The 26429-nt window shown below is 35.1% G+C and overlaps 1 protein-coding gene across 7 annotated transcripts; it reads right to left on the bottom strand.

Annotated features, from left to right (window-relative positions):
- Window positions 1-503: 503 nt before the first annotated feature.
- LOC129924135 (uncharacterized) lies at window positions 504-25754 on the bottom strand. Of its 7 annotated transcripts, XR_008776064.1 has the most exons (12): window positions 25599-25739; window positions 24708-24928; window positions 16221-16642; window positions 12192-12341; window positions 10793-11148; window positions 9227-10427; window positions 7293-7484; window positions 6563-6628; window positions 5661-5942; window positions 4974-5083; window positions 3521-3617; window positions 745-1052 (listed from the first exon to the last, which is right to left on the bottom strand). XR_008776064.1 is itself a non-coding variant. In XM_056017966.1 (4 exons), the coding sequence occupies exons 1-4, from the start codon at window positions 5683-5685 to the stop codon at window positions 616-618; spliced, it is 669 nt and encodes a 222-aa protein (XP_055873941.1). In that variant the 5' UTR covers window positions 5686-5727; the 3' UTR covers window positions 504-615. The 7 variants fall into 7 exon arrangements, 1 of the variants encoding a protein (XP_055873941.1); XR_008776062.1 differs by lacking the exon at window positions 24708-24928 and having other exon boundaries at window positions 25599-25754; XR_008776066.1 differs by lacking the exon at window positions 24708-24928 and having other exon boundaries at window positions 5661-5936; window positions 25599-25754.
- Window positions 25755-26429: the final 675 nt, after the last annotated feature.

Below are 26429 nucleotides of genomic sequence, written 5' to 3'. Positions count from 1 at the left end.
TCTCACTAACAGGAGAAGGGGCAAAGGCGAGTAACTGGCGCCTTAACCAGTTAGCTTCGGGCAGGAGGGGCTCAGGCATCATAAGAATCAAAGATACCATTCTTCAGCAAGATTTGAACCCTTAGATCCCCTCAGTTTGGAAGAGATGCACTTAACCTCTCATCTACAAGATCCCAAAGTTAAAATTTATTTAGCACATTTTTCAGCATTATTACATTTTCAACTGTTAACTTTTATACAGGAAATGCTAAAATCTTATTGATTTAAGCAAGTACTTATAAATGCAATGCAGCCATTGTTGTGTACTGCAAGTAGTAATTAGAAGCCTAATTTTACAAACTTGAATCAAAATAATTTGGTTTGAAACTTAATTGTCTAAATTTAAAAAAAAAAAATTTATGGTTTAAATAAGCTCAAGACATGCCAACCTATTTACCCAAAACATTATTTCTGAATACTTGATTTTTGAAGAATTATTTTCATAATGCTTTCTAGTGTCTTTATCAATTGATATTAAGCCACATCTGGGTACTGTTCATGCATTGCTTTTTAATGCCCTGAGTATCAAGCACACTGATCTAGTTCATTCATGTTCAGATTCTATTAGCTACCCTACTAGATGAAATGCCCATACTCATTCCCAGCTATCCTGCAGGAGGTTTGGGATGCAATAATCTTAAATTGCAAAGGAACATCCAGCTGTAACAAATTACTGACAAAAGTAAAAACCACACTGACAACATATTTAATAAGAAAGATACCATGATTTAATAAGTTGAAATAAAACATCATGAATACAAACAATGATTCACTTAAGTTTAAAATCAGATCAGTGAGTAAACACAAGTTCTGTACTGATTCTCTAGTAGCCATTTCTATCAAGCTACTATTGATTTCATTGTAAGTCATGTAGCAAGGAGTTGCACTAGATTTGGCGTAGGCTTTGATGACTTTATTTACTGCTCCCAGAAAATCTTTCTCTGTAGCCATCTTCCTATGAGCCCTGATAGCAAACATTCCAGCTTCTGTGCCAACACTACGAATTTCCGCTCCTATTGATAAAAGCAAATAAAAAAGTAAAAATAAAAAAAACAACAATAGACCTCTTTTGTTTTTTAACCAATGCATTAACAAACAAATGATTAATTCAAAACTTAGAAAAAAAGCATAAAAACACAGACAATATGGAGTCACTATCAAAATAATCAGTATGACAAGATTCTAAATAAATACTATTCAGATTTATTTCTCTTATAACCACGGCATGGGGGGGCTCAGCAGCCCAAACCAACCTAAGAAAAATAGACAAGGTTCAAAATATTGGTCTAAGGATAATGACAGGAGCAATGAAAACAACACCTATAAGAGCTATGGAGAAAACCGCTGCACAAAACTGGGACAAAAACCATCTCAAAAGGACCAATTTCATACAGGAATCTCTAAGCCTAAAAAAGAAACACCAACTTGAAAAAATTACTCTGGAATCCTCAATAAACTATAATGAATCTCTACCCTGGGACGAAAGCCCTCTTCCTACTATAAGGGACCATATTGAAAACATAAAAAGAAAATCTGTTAACAGACCAACAGAGCTCAAGGAAATGGTGAACTGTTTTCTACATACCAATTATCCTAGCAATCAGTGGATCAGATTTTACACGGATGGCTCATCCCATAAAGCCACCACAAATGGAGGAGCTGGAATACTTATCAAATGGCCAGATGGAGGAAAACTAGAAAAATCCATTGCAACTGGAGAGCTCTCTGACAGTCACAGAGCAGAAAGGGAAGCACTAACTGCTACCATGCTAGCAAATCATCCAAGTTCCCCACAAAGTCAGATTGTCTTTCTAACCGATGCAAAAACAACCCTCCAAAGCTTGCAAAACTCTGATTCCTCTTATATTAAACACCTTAGAACAGCACTTACAAAGCTCAACAACAACAGCAAAAAAACTGTTATCAATGGATACCAGCTCATATACAACTAGCAGGAAATGAGAAGGCTGACACACTCGCCAAGAGTGGGAGAACAAACTCACAAGTAAACTCTGCACTCTATCCAGAAGAAATGAAGAAATTAATTGTAAATAAAATAAATGAGAAATGGACGAGCTCTCATCCAAATCACAAGAAAGATGACGCTTACTATAAGCTATCCCGACAAGACCAACGTCTAATCTTTTGACTCAGGACTGGACACAACAGAATGCGACAACACATGTACCGCAAGCTCAAAATTGGAACCAGTGAAATTTGCCCATGTGGAGTATCACCAGAGAATGCTGACCAGGTCCTCCAAAACTGCTCTCTTTACCAAGAGGCCCGCATAAGACATTGGCCCCAAATCACCCCAATAGAAAGAAAACAATATGGAGAGCTCCCTGATTTGGAAACCACTGCGCAGTTCATCTCATGTGTTGGTCTAGTCATATGAACACTCCAACATAACAATGAGAACGAAGAAGAAGAAGAAGAATTTCTCTTTTAATGTAAGTTGATTCAAATGGAAATCTAGGTTTACTTCTGTATACCATTATCAAGAGTAGATGAGAAGACATTAACATAAAGAGTGTTTGTTGAGAGGAAAGAACATAGTTTGTGAGAGAATTAAATTTGTAAATAATAAAGATCATTGTGGTAACTACATTATGATGAATACACAGTTTTTAAAGCTAATGTACATTAAAATGAAGTAATTGCTTGTATTCATACATGAATTTGTCAATAATAGAAAGAGTATCAAGTATTAGATTGCTGAGTGAAAGTATAAACTTGAATGGAAGAAAGAGAAAGTAGTCAAGTCTAAACATCAAAGTATGACTAGGAAAATCTCAATGTAATGTCTCAACACCAAATATGACTAGCAAAGTCTCATCTCAACATCAAATAGGATTAGGAAAGTCTCACTGTAATATCTCAACATTAAATTCTTTGAACCCAGCTTGGTTAAATAGTTTCAATAGCTCTAATAACTTCATGAAGTCTTATGTTCTAAGCAAGTTGCAATCAGGCAACTGATTGTTGGCTTAAAAGGCTAAAAGGCAGCCATAAATGATTTGTAGTCATTGATTGTCATATGGTTAGGGTTAGTGAATGTTTTATGTAGTGGCTGATTATAAGCTTTCAATAAAGTTTCGCTACTTTGCATTTTAAGGGTTCTTATTTAGGATTTTAATGTATTAATCTGGAGTCATTTAATTTTTTACCAAATAAATACCCTTGCTCTTTCCATTCACTACAAGTTATTCCTTTATTTTTCTAATTATTTTTTTTATAGAGCGCATCTTTCATGCTTATAACATGCTCATGGTCTAATCTCTTTTAGTGGAAACTTGGAGTAAAAAGGTTTCTGTACTGCATTTAGAGGCTCAGCAAACACAACTAAGCTCAATTAAGATTTGAGCTCAAGCCCCATTGATAGGGAGCCAAGAGATTTTATCCAAAACAGCTAAACATCACACTCTTTTAACATTGTTCATTACCCCATAAATATAAACATAATAATGTGAATACATACCTGTACTGTTTGGGCATAATCTAGCCAGCAGCTCATAACGAATATCTTTCTCTACACTCATAGATCTAGCATGTATTTTACATATATGTGTATGGCCCTGCAAAATGATAAGTGTCATGTAATAATTCATGAAATGTTAATATTCAATAAAAAAAAAAAGTTATAACAAATAAAAAGTTGTAGTAACATAAAGAGAAACTAAACATTTAATCTTCTGAAAACAGGTATTTTAATTTCGGGATCTTTAGCGTACCTCGGAGTCAACCCAGCTCTAATGGGTACCTAATATAAGTTAGAGAAAAAGAAAAGCCAGTTGGTCATTGTGCTGGTGACATGACAACCTTGTTAACCATGGGCCACAGAAACAGACCTTTTCATCATCTGCCAATAGACTTTATTTTACTTTTTAGAAAGCTAATGCTTCCAATTAATACAGTTTATGTTCATAGCCAATTGATAAATCTAAAAAAAATATTCGTGGGGCATTGACCTTTTGACCCTAATGCTGAGGTTCAAATGTCTATAACTTTGAAACAATAAAGCAATTGAAATTTAGGTAAAAGTTGGCAACATAAATATCAGACATTTTAAATAAAATTGTGTGTCTTTGGACATTTTGTGTATTAAATTATTGTTAATTATTATTATTAATTGTTATTATTAATTATATATCAGTTATAAGCATTCTTGGCTACCAAGTGAAAATACATTTTTACACCAACAATGTTGCCAACAATACACTAACATTCCTTACATATTTCAAAAAGAATAAAAATTAAAATCCTTAAGTTTCTTTCTTTAAATCATAAAAAAAAAATCACACATATAAACATAACACATTATACAATTTATAAATGCTAAGCTATAAACTGCTTGATTATGTATGTGAGGAGAGCTTCAATTGAAATCACATTGTAGACTAGGTATTTTTGATTTGATTCCACGTTGTGCTTGCTGAGAGCCTAAAGGAAGAACTCACCGATATCCTCCCCCCCCCCTCATATGTCAACAAAAGATATTGACCCAGAATGCACTGTGCTAGCTATAGGAGCATGGAAGTTGTGCTTGCTAAGAGCCTAAAGGAAGGACTCACAGATATCCTCCCCCTCCCCCCCCCCCTATGTCAACAAAAGATATTGACCCAGAATGCACTGTGCTTGCTATAGGAGCATGGAAGTTGTGCTAATCAAAAGCAATAATAATACTAGCAATAATAAACAGCATGACTACTGGCCAGAGATGAAGGCTTCAATTCAGCTTTCATCACCACATTTTGAAAAGCATGAACTAAAAATGTAAGTCATTCAGTGTTCCCAGACATAAGCACTGTAATGAACATCTTCACCATCACTTGTTCCATAAGTTTGATGGATCACTGGGTCAACAGAGATGCTGCCCATCAAAGCTTTTCTGCTTTTCTCTTAGTGATAAATCTGAAATGTTGACAAATTACCTTTCTATGTTTCTCTGCTGGCTCAAAACCAAGGACTTTACCAACAAAATAAAACTCTCCATCTAATGAGGTTTGTATCGTCTCTGCTTTTTGATAGCCATGTTGCTTCCCTAAAAATGCAAAATATTTAAAATTTCTTTAGAAAATGTTATGTACTCTTGTTTTCACGATTTTTGTCTAACAGCCTATAAGCATAACTGACACGACTAGAATGACAATTTAAAGTCAAAACTAGGAAAGTTTATATCATACAAAGCAAGATAGAAAAAGGTTCATCATGGTCCACTAGCAGGTTACTAGAGACAGTTATCTATCTTAGAAATAATTTTTTAGAGTGATTATATGTGTACCAAAAAAAAAGAAAAATTATGTTTCATATCACATTAACAAGCAGTTTGTGACACTTATGCATCAATGAAGTTGCAAGCGTAAAAAAAGATACTACTTCTATAATATACTAGCATTACCCTTGGTTCTTCCACCTGATTTGTTCTCAGGCTATACATTGTTTATTTTGGCTAAAAACTCTTTTTCTTTCTGCACTTCCAATAAAATTTCCTGCATTTTATTTTCAGCCCAAAAAGCCTAGTATCAATTACATTGAATTCATAAAGACACATACTTTTGGTGTTTGAATTCTAAGAACACTTTTCTCCCCATCCTCAAACAAACAAAAATGGTACATACAATCTTCTTTCTTCTTCCTTCTCATTTTTTTATTGGAGCATTCAGATGACTGGACCAGTATATGAGATTATTTTCGCAGTGGTTTCCAAATCAGGGAACTCTCCATATAGTTTTCTTTCTATTGGGGTGTTTTGGGGCCAGTGTCATGTACAGCCTCTTGGTAAAGAGAGCAGTTTTGGAGGAGATGGTCAGCATTCTCTGGTGACACTCCAAATGGGCAGATTTCAGTTTCTGATTTTGATCTTCTGATACATATGTTGTCGAATTCTCTTGTGTCTGGTCCTGCAGAAAAAAAAAATGATTTTAGATGTTTTTCTCCCATGAAACAGTTCTAAAGGCACATCACTAGTCATGATTTAGTTTATCTTTACATATGAATTTTTAAAAAATTTGGTCAGTTGTAGCACCTTTATCTGGACATGCATCTTATACACATTTAAACATATTTGACACTTATATTTAGAGCCTATCAAGATAAAACAGCCTGGGAACGACATGGCCTAAATTGTGCCCATGTGCCTAAACTCAAAACGCAAACCCTGATTACCACAAACAGGAAGGTGCGGTGGCTGAGTAGTAAGGCGCTTAGCTTCTGAACCAGGGTCCATGGCTCAAATCCTGGTAAAGACCCAGCTCTATTGGGTACCTGATATTAGTTAGGGAAAAAGTAAAGTGGTTTGTCATTTTGTTGGCCACATGACACCCTCGTTAGCCGTAGGCCACAGAATCAGATAACCTTTACATCATCTGACCTATAGACTACAAGATCGGAAAGGGCAACTTTATTTTTTTTTTTTTACCACAAACAGTTTACACACCCCCCCCCCTCTCCAGAAAAGAAAAAAACTTTTTTACTTTCATAAATAAAAAGGATGGTAAATGTTATGTCTATAAAACATTACCTAGAAACAAACATTGCAGTCCTTTTGCTTTAACTGCCTCATCTCAGCTTCGTTAAGGGGAACTACCTATGCACAAAATAAACACAGTTAAGTAGATTGAACTCAAATTCTAGAAAGTCAATGAAATTTACATAAAAAAGTTATTTAGAAAATGAACTTTTCTCCAAGTCTTCATCCAGCCTTTCCTTCTGTTTTAATCAGGAATTGCATTGATATTGTCATTACAAGTCCTTTCAAAATGTTTTGAGTCAAGTCTAACTCTATTTTTCAATTATCACACTTGAGATTTTGCTGCTAATCTTTTGCCCTTTGTCAACAATCAGCCTAATGTGTGGAAGACATTTGTATAGGCCATGCAGAGCTGAGATTGTCATCTGTGACATTTGTTTTTACACATCAATATTATGCAAACCCTCTTTTTCCATGCATATTTTTCATCATCTGATGCAGACAAAGCTGTTGTCCTTCAAGGATCCAATTGTTTTCTTTTGAATTTTCACCTGTCTTTCAAAACAGGTTTTATTTTGGCCTTAAATGTGTGTTCCACTGCCTTCTTGAGAGCTTAATTGTCTCTTTCAGAAAGCATCAGTTGCCAGCTACTCTCATCTACACCAGTGCCAGTGTTGATATTACCTTCTGTCCTCTAATTTGCAAAAAAAAATATCACTTTTTAGCATGAGACGAATAAAAAAAATGCCAGAGGTAGTAAAAAGATAAATCTGATTCAAACCTTATCTTCAACTCCTTGAAAGAAACCCATTGGTGCTTGAATGTTGTGTGATGGATGGGAGACCTATCCTTATAAAGTTCTTTGCCATCTTGATCTAGAGGAGCTAAGAAAATATCCAAGATACCGGCTTTCAAATCTGAGAGTATCTAGCATCGAAATCTCAAGATCACTGCTCCCAAAGTGACTAAACATCTGACAGTAAATAAAGAAAATATAAAAAACAATTAATATTTATTTTTTCTTGTATTGGACAAAGCATGTATTATTAATATTATATTATTATAGACAATAAGGTCTGAAAGGGGAAGTTTTTTTATGCTTTTTTTTAAAGAAAATTCTAAATAATGAACTGATAGTGAGCTTAACAATGATCCTGTATAAGGCTTGTCTTGGAGTCTAAAGATTAGTGAGGAGTGCAGTATTTCCCATGGCTGCGCAGCCTCAGCAGTGACCTACATATTTTGCTACATCCAGGGCAAGCATAACCATTGTTCGCAGGTGGTTAATTCAGATTTTCTTTTCGCCGTCTGCATTTGTCCTCGGCAGCAGATTTTTTTTTTGGTCTCAAATAAGTATCCTGCTGCCTTCGTGATTGACATCCAGCTGTATCCTTCTGAGGCCACATGCAACCAGGTGCTCTCTTCTATCTATGTCAGCCAAGGAAAGCTGATGCCTAAGTTGGTCTTTGAAATGTATCTGTGGGGCGCTTCTGTTACGTCAACCACCTTTTAGCTCTTCAAAAAAGACTGCCTTTGGCATACGTTCATCTTCCATATGGGATACATGCCCTACCCAGCGTAAGTGCCGGACCATAATACATGATCATGTATATTGAGACATCAACCAATCAACTCCCTGCCTACAACTAAAATAAAAAACTACTTAAACTCATTAATGCATGGCTAAAGCTAGAGCCATGTATCAAAGTTCTTTTCTAAAACTCTATTACAACTGTACAGAAATAAAGTTAAAATGCTGTCAATATGATCATTTGAGTCACTATCTGCTTCATATAGTATGTCAATGTTTCCCAAACTGTTTTACCACAGAAAGCCTGACTAGGTGTTTCACAAACTACTGGAATAATTAACTAGTACATGAATTAATTATTAAGTAAAACAGAAAACAAAACAATTTGATTTTATTAGTCCTTCTCCATAAGGGAAATTCTTTCCTTACAACATCACAATGGACTTTGAACTGATCTAGTTTCTGACAGATCATCCATTAAATGAGCTATCATTACTTCAGTTTCCCACAGTCTATTTAAGTGCAGCAGGATTTTCTGATTATGTTGTAACAAAGTCAAAGTCTAAAAACAGGCTTGAGTCCACAACACATTTTACAATTCATTTGACCAATATCATTCCTGATATTGACAAAAATATGATCATCAAGTATACAATTTCATCAAAGTTAATCAACCTAATTTTTTCACATGTTTTTGTATGCATTTTATGAAGGTCTAGATATATATTTGAAAATAAGTATTAAATATGAATATGGTTTATTAGTTTTATAGTTTAATTTAAATAAAAGGAAATAATCCATCCTAAAAAAATAAGCTAAGTGTTCCCCTAAATTCTCCAACTGTATGAAGTGTTGAATAAAACTATTTAGTGAGCCTTTAAGAACATAATTCACTTTTTTTGTAAAGCATAATAGTAATAAGAATTATGTTTACACAACATTTGAATAGTAACACAACGATTATATAGGAAACTAAAAGCAGTGATAAATCTAGGAATAAAAAATACTGATAACAGTGAAAATAATTTCACAACAGTTTTACAAATTTTAATTAATCTTTTAGACATTTAAAACAATGTTTAATGATTATAAATCTGTCTACTAAAGCAAAAAAAATTACTTTAATTTTCAAATTAAATTATTGTGACCAAGAAAGCTATCACCCTAACTTCAATACTGCTTACCAAGACAGATTGCAACTTATAGTTCGTCCATCGTGGTTCGATGATGACCACTTTGTCATCCAGGGGGCTGAGGGCTTTGCACTGGGGTTTTATGCCTCCTCATGTGGCTGGTGAGACCTATGTGAGCCCGAAATGTTCGGCCGCACACTGGGCAGGTTATTCCAGCTGGAGCTAGTGTCGTGGGCCTTGCTTTTCTTTTCTGGCGTTTTTCTTCTGCCAGCATTGTTCTTTTTTCCCCAGCAACCTGTGCGCCAGTTTTCACAGCGCGACGCCATGATGCTCTGTCATGTGCCTCTGTCTCCCAGGTGCCTGGGTCTATGCTGAACACCTTCAGAGAAGCTTTGAGGGTGTCCCTGAAGCGCTTTCTTTGACCACCTTGCGAGCGCTTTCCTTCGCTTAGTTGGCCATACAGGAGTCGTTTAGGGATGCGGTGGTCTTCCATTCTGTAGATGTGACCTGCCCATCGCAGCTGGGACTGCATCAGGATTGTGTGGATGCTTTGCAGACACGCTCTTCGAAGGACTTCTGTATCTGGTATTTTGTCTTGCCATTTGACATTTAGTATTTTTCTCAGACATGTCATGTGGAAGTGGTTTAGTTTCTTTGCATGTTTACTGTACACTGTCCATGTTTCTGGGGCATAAAGCAATGTAGGGAGGATGACGGCTCTATAGACACCTAGCTTGGTGTTTGTGGTGATACCACGTCTGTTCCAGACATTTGTAGACAGTCTGCTGTAGGATGCACTGGCCTTGGCGATACGCAGGTCGATTTCACTATCGATTTTTCCATTTCTGGAGAGTGTGCTGCCAAGATATGTGAATTTGTCCACTGCATTTATATCCTGTCCATTTATAGTAATGCTTGGATCCGAGTAGGCTTTCCCAGGAGCAGGTAGATATAAGACTTCAGTCTTGTTCGTATTGATGGTAAGGCCAAAGTCTGAGCATGCTCTTGAGAAGTCACTGACGATGATCTGCAGATTGTTTTCAGAGCAGGCATTTAGGGCACAGTGGTCAGCAAATAGCAAATCTCTGATTACTGCTGCATTTGTTTTTGTTTTTGCTTTAAGCCGCCTCGGGTTGAATAGGCCACTATCAAATCTGTATGATATATTTATCAAGACAGATTGCAACTTAGTTTCTGGATCAATGACAACAACCACTTCATGATTTTCTCATACAATGTAGATCAGAGATTTCTGTGTAAAGAAAGGAGATTCAATTCAGAAGTTGCAAGTCAGAAATACAAAAAGCAACACAAATATGTATTTGCAAATACAGACAAAAATATACCACTCAAGGGTGAATTCATTCATAGAAATTTATGGAAGAATACATAGAAATATGAGAAGTAAATAGCTTGATAGACAGAAACATGACCTGTAAATTACTTGATAGGGTTAATGTTATAATTGAAATTTAACAGTAGAATTCAAATAAGAAAAGAATGTTAATGTATGTTAAATTACAGGTTTCACTAGTTTAGCTAATAGCAATTTGAATATTATTTTACACTTGGTAACTACATGCTTCAACTTTACTCTGTGCAAAAGTGCAGTCCTACCTTGATTTCTATCAAGTGATCTCCAGCCTACATGTTTCAGTTCTTTACCAGCCATTAACATAAGACAATCAAAACCAATCAAAACAATCATGTGAACTATCTGAATTGTTCTTCTCTTCTACAGCAAGATGTCTTCACTCAATGCATAATTCCCCTAGAATGAAGAAGATAAGATAATCCATGCATTGTTAACAGAAAGATGTCAATTAACTGTGATGTCATCCTCTGAGCTGAGTCAGCTAGAGCTGCTCCCAATGTTTATCCCTGTCAAGAATGCCTTGCTTTGGCAAGTCTTTTAAAACCTTTTACAACTTACACCTTCAAGTGTCTTTCAATGAACAAATCATGTTGATCATCTGCCAACATAAAGAAGTATACATAGATATTAGCATTTCAAAGTCATGGGCCAAAAGCTCAGTCATATTTCATTTCGCTTCTATATCAATATTTTGATTTTTTGTCGGCTAAATGATTTGTGTACCTCATAGGAAAACATGGGGTCCAGGGTTTGAACCTCAATGAAGATTGGGATTTTGAATTTTTAGGGTGCCCCTCAGTCACCCAACTCTAATGGGTAACTGACTTTAGGTGGGGAAAATTAAGGAGGTTAGTCATTGTGCTGGACACATGACGACCTGCTCATTAACCACTGGCCATAGAAACATTCCCTTGACATCATTTGCTCCATAGATCGCAAGGTCTGAAAGGTAAACTTTACTTTTTGTAATACTTTTTTAAAAATTAATATCCACTGTGCATCCCATTACTTCTTACTTATGTATAATAGATTTCTCTTTTCCCTTCCTTGTGTTTCTTGAATCAAGTTCCTTTTTATAGAGCATTTTGATACCTCCACAAAGCCAACGGATTATATTATTTGTCATAATGTCCAAAAGTAGAAACTAATTATTTTATAATGAGAATGTGGGTATAAGTGTTGTCTATACAGTACCCAAAACTACACATTTTTCAAGAAAAAATCAACAAATTAAACATATTGAAAAGGTAATAAAAAATTAACAAGGATTATGTGAAGGTCTTTCCAAATTTTATTAATATTTGTGGTTAAACAGTAGAGTTCTTTTTATTTGTTTAAATAGATCATTAAGTGTAATACTTCAAGACCTATATCTAGTTCCTAATCTTCAGACAGGTGATCATGGATAAAATCTGAACATTTTCATTTCAATGTATGGATTCTATGGTGGAAAAATGTTCTACAACTTCTGCAAAGATCATGCTCTGTTTTATCCACCATGGTCAAACACATCAACCTTAGACAAACAGTATCCACCCTAGATAAACAGTATCCACCTTAAACAAACAGTATCCATTTCTAAATAAAAAAATACATACAGATAATATTCTTTACATATTAAAAGAAAAAGAGAAAGATTACCTGAGGTGACCAGACACCATCAGTAAAGCAATATTTTTTTGAGATATCAGTTACTGGTTCGGAAACTGCAGATGGATCAGTCACTGTACAAAACTTGGTCAGTAAAATTTGAAAATTAGACAACTTCATGGTAAACAATAAAATCGCCACCTGAAAACACAAATAAACAATAAGAGGATGTAGACACACAAATTGTTACAATGTATGATTTTAATTCAATGTGAGCCAAAGGAATAGTTATAACCTTATATAGCCTTAAACACATCAAACATTTGAACTAGTGGCCAATAGTGCGCCACATTTTAAGGATAAATGCATAAAATATACAGCTATTTTATTTGAATAAATGTGAATATTAAAGTCAATATAAACAAATATGAGACTGTGTGACAAAAGTTTAACTTAAATATTACATCCTGTTTGTGTTTTTTTTTCTCTGTGTTCTCATTATAAATTGTAGGGTTCAGATATATATATATTTATTGAAGATGAACTCCATTCTTTTCAGATCAGGAAGCTTTCCATACAATCTTTATTCTGAAGGACTGTTGGGGGCCAGTATTTTGTATGGGCCTCATGATAAAACAAGGCCACATGTTCTTTTCACTAGTTTCAACATCCAGAATAAGTGTTGCCTCATTATGTTGTGCCCTGTTCAAAGGTGAAAAATAATTCATTGACTGTGTCCTGATAGAATGTAACATGCATCCTTAATCCTGATGTTTGAGTGACAACTGTTTTGGTTTTGGTTAATACTACTCTTTTTTTTTTTTCTCTTCCAGATATAGTGGAATTTAAGAAAAGAAAAAGTAAAGTACCACTTTCAGACCTTGTGGTCTATAGGGCAGATGATGTAAAGGTCATCTGTTCCTGTGGCCTATGGTTAACCAGGGTGTCATGTGTCCAACCACCTTTACTTTTCCCTAATGTTAGGTACTCATTAGAGCTGGGTGGATTCAAGAGGTGCCCAAAGATCCCAAAATTAAAAACCCCAGTCTTCAGCAGGATTCAAACCATGCACCCTGGTTCAGTAGCCAAGTGCTTTACCACTTAGCCACTGCACCTCCCATGGAATTTAAGTCTGCTTAGTTATTCTTCCATTTTGGCAGTGTCAGATTTTTCTTCTCCTCTATTTGAAAGTGTGCTGGGACCCATTGAAGAACAGTTTTCTTGCAATTATTGTTGAGATTTATAAGAGCTGTCCTGACTTTTTTGATAGAGGAGGCATCAGATTTTTTTAAACATTAGAAAGAAATGTTTATTCATTAGAAAGTGCATCTGAGAGATCGCCAGTGGCAATTAAATTTTCTAATCTTTCTCAATTGAGCCATTTATTGAATAAGACAGCTCTTCTGTTACTGGTGGATTCTTAAGATGATCCATCTGTATAATTGACCCACTAGTTATTGGTTTATTAGATTTGTAGAAAAATATTCATCATTTTCTTGAGATCTTTCTGATTGTGATAAGATTTTTTGGTTATGTTTTCAATACTGTCTCATACCAGAAAGAGAGCTTAGGTCCCAGGGAAGAGAGTCATTGCACTGTTTAACTGATTCATAAATTATATTTTATAAGTGGTGTTTCTTTGTTTGAGATTCTTGTATGAAATGGTCTTTTCAGTTAGTTTGAGTGCCAGACTTGTGGGTTTAAGTTTTGAGTGGGTAGCTCTCTTAGGTTTCCATTTTAGTAAACTGAGTAAGAATTATTATTTCTCTTATTTTGTCCAGAGAAACCAGGGAAAAAATGATCTCTTCTATTGCTTTGAAGGTTGTTGTTTTTATTGTTTGGAGTTAGGTTTTTGTTTTACTTTTTTACTTTGTCTATTTTCTGTAGAATTGACTGCTGAATCATATGATGTAGCACTGTGTTCTATAGTGATGTAGCTGGTAAATTTCTTTTTCAAAATGTAATTTGCTTATGGAAGCTCACAGCCTGCTAGGTGGTTGGTGTTAGCCTTCCCTGGTTGTCCAAGAAGTCTACATCTGAGTTGCCAGTTACACTGATGTGATTTGGTATCCACTGCATCTAGTGTGTTGTAGCTGGTACATTTCTATTTCAAAATGTTGTGATTTGGTATCTACTGCATCTAGCGTGTTGTAGCTGGTACATTTCTATTTCAAAATTTTGTGATTTGGTATCCACTGCATCTAGCGTGTTGTAGCTGGTACATTTCTATTTCAAAATGTTGTGACTTGCTCCAAATTAATATTTCCATTTTATATCTTGTACAATTTCACTTTTTTTTAGTTGACTTTATAGACTGTCATTTTATTCATACTGCCATGTAAGATCTTTAAATTTGTTGAACCATGGATTGGGCATTAGAGCTGGGTGGACTCAGAGGTGCCCAGTCTTCACTAGGATTCATAGCCGGGACCCCCAGTATGAAAGTCAAGAGCTTTACCACTCAGCCACCACGCCTCCATCAAATTGATTAGGCTAAAAGTAGTCCTACAAGTTCTTTGAGTGAAAAGAAAACAGTGTTTAATGAATAAAAAAGGGAAGAAGAAACTTTTTTTTTTCCCACTAAAGTAAATCAAAGTAAAGTTCCCCTTTCAGACCTTACAATCTAGGGGGCTGAGGATGTAAAGGTCATCTGTTTCTGTGGCCCATGGTTAATGAGATTGCCAGCACAACAACCAGCCGCCTTTACCTTTCCCATCACACCAGGTACCTTTAGGTTGGTAGACATAGTCATGTGATCAGGGCACGGCAGACATATTGTTGGTAAAAATCTGGCTTCTATGCACAGTCAACACAAGCTTTTAGGCACTTACCATGGATAAGTCGAGCAAAGAAAGATATAGTCAGAAACAAATACTAATTCTTACACTTTGAAAGCAAGCCAGCATAATAAAGAAAATGATTTGCTGCCCTCCTTGTGTTTTTTTTTTTTTAAATATTAAAAAAAAATAATAAAAAATACATGTTTTGTAAAATGTTTTACTTATTTCGGATGTTCCTTCAGAGTTGAAGATAATTACTTCCTAGTCCAAACCTCCCGCAGGACGGCGGGGGATGGGAGCGGGCAGGGTTTGAACCCCTGACCATCGATAAGTCCGAACGACAGTCCAGCGTGGTTATCCAGATCTCTTCACTTATAATCTTGTTCTACTGAAAGTGCTTACACAATCACAAAGGATGAGTTCAAGGTATTCCGAATCAATTTTATTGTTAGACCTAGATTAGATCTAGATCTACTAATAACTAATCTAGACTAGATTCTAGATCTATATTCTAACTATTTAAGTTAGCATATCTAGACTACTATATTCATAATATTGTTTGACATAAATGTAGAATCAGATTGAATAGTCAATATTTATTATTGTCGAGGGCAGTGTTTCTCAAACTGTATGCCGCCGAAGATTTGCAGGTGTGCCGAGGAGTTTTCAGAATGCCACACGTGCAGCGTTACACAGGTTTGCGTACTATTAAATTTTTATTTTACCTTTGGACGACATCCCAACTTGCAACGACCAGTAATAGTAGTGGATCGCTACATTATGACGGAAAGGGGTGTTAGCTCTTCAGGTTATGGAGTTGTCCACTATACATATATTATTATAATGACTCAAATGTAGGCCGCCTTAGCAGACGCTCAGCAGTTCTTGAATTGGTAACGATTATAATAAGCGATGTGTTTCATGTAAATTTTGTAGGTGTATGCTAATAATAACAAATTATTACTAAGCCTTAGCCATTGTTATCCATGGAGAAATACGTTGGTAAGAATGAAACTGCGAAAGCGTTCAATGAAAAGCAAGGAACCAAACAAAGGTACAAAGAGGATTACATCGGATATGGTTTCATATCTTCAGGACCTGAAGATTCTCCATTGTCATTCTGTCTGATCTGCAATTCAGCTCTGTTGAATGAGGCGCTTGTTCCAAGCAAATTGAAGAGACACTTGGAAACAAAACATCCAGCTGTAAAAGCGCAACCGAAGGAATACTTCGAAAACTTTTATTCAGTTCATAAAGGATGAAAAATGTGTCAACAAATTCTTATTTTAAAAAGACTTACCAACTACGACCAAAGGCGAAGATTTTTAAGTGGTGAACGAAAACATTTTGCTATTCAAAGTACAGTGGAGACAAACTGTGTCAGCGTTTGCACCGATGGCTGTCCTTCCATGCAGGGAAATAGAAAGGGATTCTTCACTCTTGTGCGTCAAGAAAATCCAAATGTATTAGTTGTTCACTGCATAATCCACAGAGAAGCTCTTGCCTTCAAATATTTGATGTCTGTTCTGGATCAAGTGATTGAAGTTGTAAACTTCCTCAAATCTCGACCGCTTGCATTCTGACTTTCCTCAGAGCTTTGTGAAGCAATGGATTCAGACTACTAATGTCTCCTGTATCACACCAACGTTTGTTGGCTCTCCAGGGGAAAAGTGTTAAAGCATGTTGTCCAACTCAAGGCTGAGCTGATTTCATTCTTGGAGGCTGAAAAAAAAAAAAAAAAAAAAGACTTTGGATTTTCTATTCATGACGAGATTTGGTGGGTTAAGGTGACATTTCTCTCTGATTTATTTGACAAATTAAATTCATTGAATTGAAGTCTTCAAGGACCATCGGAAACCATCATCATTGCATCCTCAAAACTAAAATCATTTTGGTTAAAATTGATTGTCTTTGTGGCAAAGTAAAATCACGAAAGGACTGCTTTCGTACTTACAATGAATGTGCTTCAAATAAAGAAATCACCCCCGAAATTCTGGACACTTTGAAACACCTGCAGTCAGCATTGCAGCATTACTTCTCAACAGTTTGAAGTAATGAATATAAATGGGTCAGCTCTCCATTTGGAAACAATGAAGCTACAAATTTTACAACTAAAGAAGAAGAGCAGCTCAATGATTTAAAAAACGATGCAATTCTTAAGTCAAGTTTTCAGAGAAAGCCTGGATGTGTTTTGGATTTCAATCAACAAGTTATATCCTGTAATCAATTTTAAAGCAATCAAAATAATTCTTCCATTTACATCTTTATGGTTTTGTGAGTTTGGATTTTCAGCACTGACTGAAATCAAATCTAAGAAAAGAGAGAGACTTCTTACAATAGACGATGAAATGCGAGTTTGTTTGTCGACTTTGGAGCCTCGATTAGATCGCATTTGCTCTCAAAAACAGGCACAACATTCACATTAAACATAATACTGAAAAACAGGCAAAATCTTTTTTTCTTTTTATTATAAAACATCTGTTGCTCTTTGTGGTGTGCCGCAAAATTTTTGTAGTTTGTTTACTGTGCCGGCAGACAAAAAAGTTTGAGAAACACTGGTCTAGAGCTAGATCAACATTGTTGTAACATATAATGTAGGCCTACATAGATTGTGATAGAGATCTACTCTCTACTCAAGCCTTCAAGGTCTAGTATTCTAGATGTAGATCTATGGCTACATAGATCATAGATATCTTATATACAAAATCTGGATGATGTCTCAGATTAGAGTGTGACTAGATCTAGAGTCTAGCCTACATAATGCTTAGGCTTAGTAGATCATTCTAGATCTCATCTAGACTCTATAGAATAGATCTAGAAAATCTAGATAACATCTAAAATCTACATCTCTCTGTTGCTGCATATTTTAAGCATATGAAACTTAATTTTTATCTAATAGATATAGCTAGATCTAGTCTTCACTTCTAGGTCACTTGATAAGATAAATAAATTTAGCTTTTATGTAGCACTACTTTCATGCTTATAGTTATAGCATGCTCAGAGCGCTATGGTCCAATCTCATTGGTGGACCGGAGGGGAGGGGTATCTGGGAGGTTTTCAGTGCTGCCTTTAGGCGCTCATTAAACACATCTCTGCACAAGATATATTTGGACTATAGTTACAGATAATAGTTACTTATTATTAGATACTAGTATTATATAGATCAGATCTAGCATCTAAACCAAAGAAAACTTTACTATCCAGTTTAGATCTAAGTCTAGGGCTGAAGACTTTTTAAAGTTTATTTTAGGACTAGGCTCATCAAGACTAGTAACTTGTTGATAAGTCTAATGGTCCTAGATCTGTGTTTCTTTTACAACTTTCAAATGCTCTTTAAGATTTGAAGCTAATTACACCTTAGCCCAAACCTTTTGGCTGTTGCGGCTGAAGCACTTCACTAGTCTCAATTGAATTTTTGGTGTAAACTAGGGTTTTGAATTTCTATATTTTTAGGATGCTTCAAAGTCCAACCAATTCTTTATATTACAAGAGTTCTACATCTATTATTAAAATGTTATTGCTATTTTTACTTTTGAAAATGTCTACAGGCTTACAAGAGTTTAGCAGCTTACAACCAGTTCCTAGATGGTTGGGTTCAAGATGTTATGGCTTTTAAACCACTAGCAAAGGTAAGTAATAAATATTGTTATATTATAGTTAATATCTTGATATTCAAAGGTATTTACATGTATATGAGACCAATGTCTTGATATGTACAGGTATTTTAAATAATTTTTTTTTTCTTTTTAATAGGTCTTCACTCTCAGTGGTTAGCATGTACTGCAGCCCTGGATAGTAATAAGTCAAGATAATAGTGAACAAATAGATGCTATCTTACTAGATTTTTCTAAGGCTTTTGACAAAGTTCACCACCATAGTTTGCTTAAAAAATTAAAATATTTCGGCATTAATGGTCCACTGCATCAGTGGATTAAAGACTTTCTGATAGGGAGAGAACAAACTGTAATAATAAATGGCTCTAAATCAACACCGATAACAGTAAACTCAGGTGTACCTCAAGGAACAGTCTTGGGTCCACTACTATTTTTAATTTACATAAATGATTTACCAAATTGCATTACTTCAAGAACAAAAGTCAGATTATTTGCAGACGATTGCATAATATATAGAACAATAAAAACAACACAAGACACAGATATTTAACAAAGAGAATTAGATGAATTACAGAAATGGGAATCAAATTGGAGCATGTCTTTCCACCCAGAAAAATGTCAGTTGTTAAGAGTAACAAAAAAACTAAAACAAATTAATTCCCCTTATCTTATTCATGGCAAACCAGTAACACAGACTAAAAACGCAAAATACCTAGGTGTTATAATAAATGAAAAACTATCATGGAATCCACATATTGATGAAACTACAAAAAAATCAAACAAAGCATTAGGATTTATTAAAAGAAATTTCTATAAATCAAATAAGAACATAAAACTAAAATGTTATTTAACCTTGGTTAGGCCAATAATAGAATATGCATCCTCCGTTTGGGACCCCTCAACTCAAGAAAACATTAAGAAACTGGAACAGACACAAAATAGAGCAGTGAGATTCATAACAAAACGAATATTCACATTTGACTAGAGTAACACCTTTAGTAAAATCACTAAATTTAGAAAGCCTTCAGGACAGAAGGCTCAAAAGTAAAGTAGCAATCATACATAAAACACTGAACCATAATCTTCAAATACAAAAACAAAATTTAATAAAATACTCTGAAAGACACAAAGATAAAGGCACATTCCTCGTCCCATATGCTAGGACAAATTTGTACAAATACTCCTTCTTTCCTAGTACTATTAGAGCATGGAATGGGTTACCTGAGCTAGCCAGGAAAACCAGGGACGTGGCAGAATTTAAGTCATTGGTTAATATGCATGACTAAATGCATGACGCGTAGGACGTAATCATCTTCTTTTTTGAAGTAACGTCTGTATTATATAAGAAGAAGATGGTATTATTCTATCAGCCCACTGTTCTTGTATAGTTGGACTTGGTGAGTCCTGCACTCATGTGGCAGACATGGATCCTTGAGTCAAATAACCTACTCACTGAAGCCCAGGCTGGCTTTAGAAAAGGCAGATCAACAGAAGATCAAATTGCCTTCATCACACAAGAAATAGAAGACGGCTTTCGAGAAAAGAAACCAACAACAATTGTGTGGGTTGACTTAGAAAAAGCATTTGACAAAGTCTGAGAACAAGGTCTCTTGCTCAAGCTAATCCAGCATCACATATCCCAAAGAATGTACAACTGGATAAAGGAATACCTAAATAATAGAAAATCCTTAGTTTGCATGCAAGGACAAAGAAGCCACACAGTGGGTATAAAAAATGGCGTCCCCCAAGGAGGAGTCCTATCCCCAACACTTTTCCTAATATTCATAAACGATCTAAATCAAAACCTACCTAGAAAAGTTAAAAGCAGCATGTATGCAGATGACCTTGCCATAATTAGCACAGAAGAATATGTAGGAACATCGAAATTTCGATTACAAGATGCTCTTGATAAACTCAATAATTGGTCCAAAGACTGGGGCATGTCCATTAACACAAAAAAGACCACATATACCATATTCTCACAGTCAACAAAACAACAAACAATATAATTAACATTAGATTTGGAAGCTTTAGAAAAAAATGACAGCCCTACTTATCTTGGAGTCACCTATGACCCGAGACTAACCTGGAAAAACCAAATAGATAAAACACAGAGTAAAGGCATCCAGAGACTATCCCTCTTGAAAAAATTAGCTGGCACAGATTGGGGAGCTAATCACAACATCCTGAAAAAGACCTATACCAGTTATGTAAGACCTGTATGGTGCCACAGCATGGGGCTCAGCAGCCCAAACCAACCTAAGAAAAATAGACAAGGTTCAAAATATTGGTCAAAGGATAATGACAGAGCAATAAAAACAACACCCATAAGAGCTATGGAGGAAACCGCTGCCCTGATCTCTCTGGATGAAAGAAGAGAAATAAAAATCCTTTCCCAATTCACTAAATTGGAAACCTTGGAGAGGCACCCACTCAGAACAAAAACCCACAAAACTGGCACAAAAAAACGTCTCAAAAGGACCAATTTCATACAGGAATTTCTAAACCAAAAAAAGAAACACCAACTTGAAAAAATTACTCTGGAATCCTCAATACACTATAATGAATCTCTACCATGGGACGAAAGCCCTCTTCCTACTACAAGGGACCATATTGAAAACATAAAAAGAAAATCTGATTACAGACCAACAGAGCTCAAGGAAATAGTGAACTGTTTTCTACATACCAATTACCCTAGCAATCAGTGGATCAGAGTTTACACGGATGGCTCATCCCATAAAGCCACCACAAATGGAGGAGCTGGAATACTTATCGAATGGCCAGATGGAGGAAAACTAGAAATATCCATTGCAACTGGAGAGTTCTCTGACAGTCACAGAGCAGAAAGGGAAGCACTAGCACTGGCTGCTACCATGTTAGCAAATCATCCAAGTTCCCCTCACAGTCAGATTGTCTTTCTAACAGACGTAAAAACAACCCTCCAAAGCTTGCAAAACTCTGATTCCCCTCATATTATAAAACCTCAGAACAGCACTTACAAAGCTCAACAACAACAGCAAAAAAACTGTTATCCAATGGATACCAGCTCACATACAACTAGCAGGAAATGAGAAGGCTGACACACTCGCCAAGAGTGGGAGAACAAACTGACAAGTAAACTCTGCACTCTATCCAGAAGAAATGAAGAAATTAATTGTAGATAAAATAAATGAGAAATGGACGAACTCCCATCCAAATCACAAGAAAGATGACGCTTACTATAAGCTATCCCGACAAGACCAACGTCTAATCTTTCGACTCAGGACCGGACACAACAGAATGCGACAACACATGTTCCAGAAGCTCAAAATTGGAACCAGTGAAATCTGCCCATGTGGAGTATCACCAGAAAATGCCGACCACGTCCTCCAAAACTGCTCTCTCTACCAAGAGGCCTGCACAAGACGTTGGCCCCAAATCACCCCAATAGAAAGAAAACTATATGGAGAGCTCCCTGATTTGGAAACCACTGGGCAGTTCATCTCATGTACTGGTCTAGTCATATGAACACTCCAACATAACAATGAGAACGATGAAGAAGAAGAAATGTGGCAGACACTTTATTTATGCTGGAAGCCAACACCAGGCTCAAAGACAGTAAGACAGTTACAGGCTTGTTATCTTACTGGATAAATCCATCAGAGCTTAAAAAAGTTTTGCCAACTAAGGTTTCTGAGATTGATATCACCTCATTAAAAAACAAAAAGTTAAATTTGATTCTCTTGTGAACAACATCACTTCTAAAAATAAAAATTTAAAGGCTATTAAATCCAAAGAAACTATAAAGCTTAGTATAAATATTTTTAATTCATTTATTGAAAGTAATGAGTTCCAATCAGATATTTTACTGTGTTGTGCTAATAGGAAGAATAGGTTTGTGCCTGTGCTTTAACGCTGCTAGGTCTCTCAATGAAAATTTCAAAACAGTCATTTATTACTGTCATCTTCCTGTCATAAGTACAAATAAATTTTTTGGGCCTGAGACTCTCCTTATTGGGCCAGAAAATCAAATCGGATATGTCGACATACATAACATCCAAAACAGTACATGAATATCTTAGATCAGGGGTGGGCAACCTTTTTGTATCGAGGGCCGCATTATTTTAAAAATTGGGAATGGCGGGCCGCATATTTATATACAACTTATAGAGACACTCTAAGCTAACTGTGTAGAATGTCTTTTAATTCATATTTACACTGTATTATATTCACGTTTCTTTTTTTTCCCCACACTTCACGTTAAGGAATTACAACAAGAGTTAGCAATTATTTAAACCAATTTTACGATTTTTTTTTTCAAATTGCTGTTGTCATTTTACATTAAAATATCCTGACAAATATACAGTTGTACTTAATGTGCAGTATTTTACTTTTTACACTCGTGCATGATGTTCCGGAACTGTGGAACTAGCTTACTAGTTTCTATCCTTGTGACTGCTGTCAAATTACAGTCAGTCAAAATCGACGAGTAGTAATGCTTGTTTAGTCTCCACAAAGGAAAAGGCTTGTTCACTGAATGAGACAATATATGTTCTGGAAGTTAAATGTCGGGACTAGAGAAACTTGCCCATCACCAGAGAATGCTGACCATGTCCTTCAATGGTGCATTCTAAATCAAGAGACCCGAACAAGACTTTGGCCCAAAAACCCTCCTAAAGAACAAAAACTAAAAAAACAAATAATTTTATTTGATACTACTAGGTCTAAATCTATTGACTAGATCTAGTGAAATCTAGTCTAGATTATTCTAGATCAGTGGTTCCCAAACTTTTTTGGCTCGTAGACCCCTTGTCATGTTTTCCAGTTTTCGGTAGACCCCCTGGTTAGCTAATATTGCTGAATTGTAATTTTTCTGATTTATGAACTTCCAATGTGCTTTTTTTTTTCAATGATTCCTAACGTATTTAATGTGAAGAGTGAAAAAGTAATAACAACCACATGCATGTGCGTAGCTTTGAAGGGGGTTGGGGTACAAAATAAAAAAATAAACAAAAAAAAATCCTGGCTACGCCTATGGCCACATGTAAGTAAACCTCATTGAATTTATGAAACAAGTCTGTTAAATAAGCAATGTCTGATTTCAGTCTGATTAAATTTCAATTTAAAATTAGATCTTTGACATCCAAGAGCTCCGATACAAAGTCAAAAAGAAAAAAAAAATTAAAATAAAGCGTTTCGATGGCCATCGAACTTCAGTGTGAAGGACGAACTGATGAAAGTCTTTGTCATTTTCTCAACACATTTGAGCAACTAATGGAGTATTTAAAATGTTGCTTCAGTTAACTGCGTTAATAACAAATTGAAGATATTTAGAATTCTACCATTTTTTCCCTATTCACAGTAGAACCCAACCATGAAAGGTGCTCCAACCATTGTTACTGACATTATAGTGAAGGGGAGTGCTTTTTCTTTAAACTAGTCCTTCAAACCATTAAATATTATTAGTTTTCGCAAAAAGAAGTTTTTTTCGAGGATTTCTTGATCCATACTAAAACGAACATTCGCCAAAACTAAATGTTTATTACCAGGCAAGTTTGACCTGTCTACTTGTGTTAGAAACTCATTTCATCAATAGGCCTTTGAATTGTTTTGCTGCTTAGAGGAATTCTGTAATACTATCAGATGTAGGTTTGTGGACAAAAAGTTCTTAAAACTTCTTCAGTGGATGAAAAAAATCATTTTATTGCCTATTGTGTGATGTTTTCCGAATTTCGCAATAAGTTAAACATAATTTAAGACACTTGCAAACCATCATCTTCTCTTTTTTTTTATACCACAGCAAAGATTTTGTTCACTGTAAGTCTTTTCTCAACTTTATCATTGATTGTTCAAAAGCTTTTAAAATCTTCATCCACTTTATCAGGGTGGCATCGTCTCAAATGATCTTTTAACTTAGGTGGTTTCAAAGTGTCTAAATAAAACTTTGTTGCATAAAAGACATTGGCAATGTAAGTGTGTCATGGAAATTTTTTTTTAAATCAACACCACTGTGTAATTTCATAATTATATTTGGCCAAGTTAAATACAAATACCATATAGACTAAATTAATCTATTTAAATGAGGTATTAAAATAATTTTTCTTTCGAACAATAGGATTACAATTTAAATAATTTATATTTGTATAAGATAATTGTTAATTACATAATTTTAAGATTTTAATTAAAGTCACGACCTTCTTAAATCAAGATCCACTCTCGTAGACCCCCATTTACATCTCGTAGACCCCCAATTCCTTTTTTAACTTTCGTAGACCCCCTGGAAGTCATCGTAGACCCCTGGGGTTCTATATAGACCACTTTGGGAATCACTGTTCTAGATCTACTTGATTATCTATCCTTTTCTAATTCTAGGGCTCTACTCTAGTCACACTAGATCTTGTATATAGTTCTAGATCTAAAATAATTTAAGAGTCTACTAGTACTAGTCTAGATCTATATCTAATAAGTCCTCTATGTCTAAGAACACAGATTATAATAATTATATTAGAGATCTAAATATTTATGTCTAAATCTATAGTCTATAATAGACTTATTAAGAACTAAATTTACATAATGATACATTAACATAGAAATCTAGAATCTAGAGATCTATCACCTTCTAAGTCTATTTCTAGATAGATCTAGAGCCTACTTCTAGATCTAGTTATCTAGTGCTAGCCCTACTTCTAGATCTAGAAACTAATTTAGACTATGTAATAAGAAAAGTAGATCTAATAGCCTTATTTAGCATGATCTATGAAAGTATGATAATCTATCAAATCATCTAAAATCTAAAAAACAATCTAGACTAGATTAGATCTAGATCTATTGAAATCTATTCATTCTAATCTAAATCTAGTCTAGATTCTAGATCTAGAAGTCTAGAGACCTAGACCTATCTAGTAGCCTAGTCTAGACTAAGACTAGATTCCTAGATTGTCTAGGTCTAGAGTCTAGATGATGATAGATAGATCTAGATCTAGAATCTAGACTAGATCTAGTAAATTCTAGTAGAGTACTGTAGTAGAGCCATTGTCGTGAAAAGAAAGGGATTTGAATGGAATATTTGGCTAATTAGCACTTACTAGATTCTAAGAATAGATCTAATTCTAATATCTAGACCTAGACTACTAGATCAGTAGATCTAGAGATCTATGTCTAGAACTAGATGTAGATCTAGTCTTCAACCATTTCTTCAGTAAATTTAGGACACACCGGGTCCGGAAGTAGATGAAATGTAAACAATAAACACAGACCTATATATATTTTATTTTGCACTCAGTATTTTCAATTCGCACTATTAATAAATAATAATAAAATGGCAATTTTTTTTTAGTGTCGGAATTCAGACTTGGTGGAACAAAAAATCGTGAATGCGGAACGGCGGAACATGTGAGCTTTTTTGATGATTTTGCGGGCCATTTCCGCATAATGCGAGACTATAGGCATGTCTGCTGTAGGTGTCAGCAGGCCGCATAAAACATTCCGCTGGGCCACATTTGCCCACCCCTGTCTTAGATGCAGTTGTGGGATGAATTTTAAACATATCAGCTAATACATAGGCTGGTTTACCTAGAATATTTGAAATAATGTGTGTTAAAAAAAATAATTTGTGTACATTCATAATTATAGTAGTTAAATTATATATAAATATGTGTAAATGTGAGACAGTGTATTTTTTTTTTGTACCTGTATTATATCCAAGCTATCCAATGAGAAATATTTATATAATTTAATATATAGATATATTTATTCAAATCATAATATGCATTCATTTATTTGTGGAAATAAAAGAAATGAATTGAAGTATTGTTTGTATATTAATTATTATTATCTTATCTATTAGTATGAAAATTGTAGATCTATTCATTCAAAAGAGGCCCTTAGTGAAACCTGCAGTACCAGGTTCGAATCTC

This window comes from Biomphalaria glabrata, unplaced genomic scaffold (assembly GCF_947242115.1).
Source record: "Biomphalaria glabrata unplaced genomic scaffold, xgBioGlab47.1 scaffold_20, whole genome shotgun sequence".
Lineage (NCBI taxonomy): Eukaryota > Metazoa > Mollusca > Gastropoda > Planorbidae > Biomphalaria > Biomphalaria glabrata.
This window is presented reverse-complemented; position numbering and strand designations above follow the sequence as displayed.

What these genes read in the sequence shown, in the direction of transcription:
- LOC129924135 (XM_056017966.1), bottom strand. Translation starts at nt 5,685, where the DNA reads ATGAGAAGGAAGAAGAAAGAAGATT. An exon ending in AAGGAAGAAGAAAGAAGATT is followed by an intron (nt 5,084 to 5,660) that starts GTATGTACCATT and finishes TTGCATTTTTAG; the next exon opens with GGAAGCAACATGGCTATCAA. An exon ending in ATTATGCCCAAACAGTACAG is followed by an intron (nt 1,053 to 3,520) that starts GTATGTATTCAC and finishes TTTTATCAATAG; the next exon opens with GAGCGGAAATTCGTAGTGTT.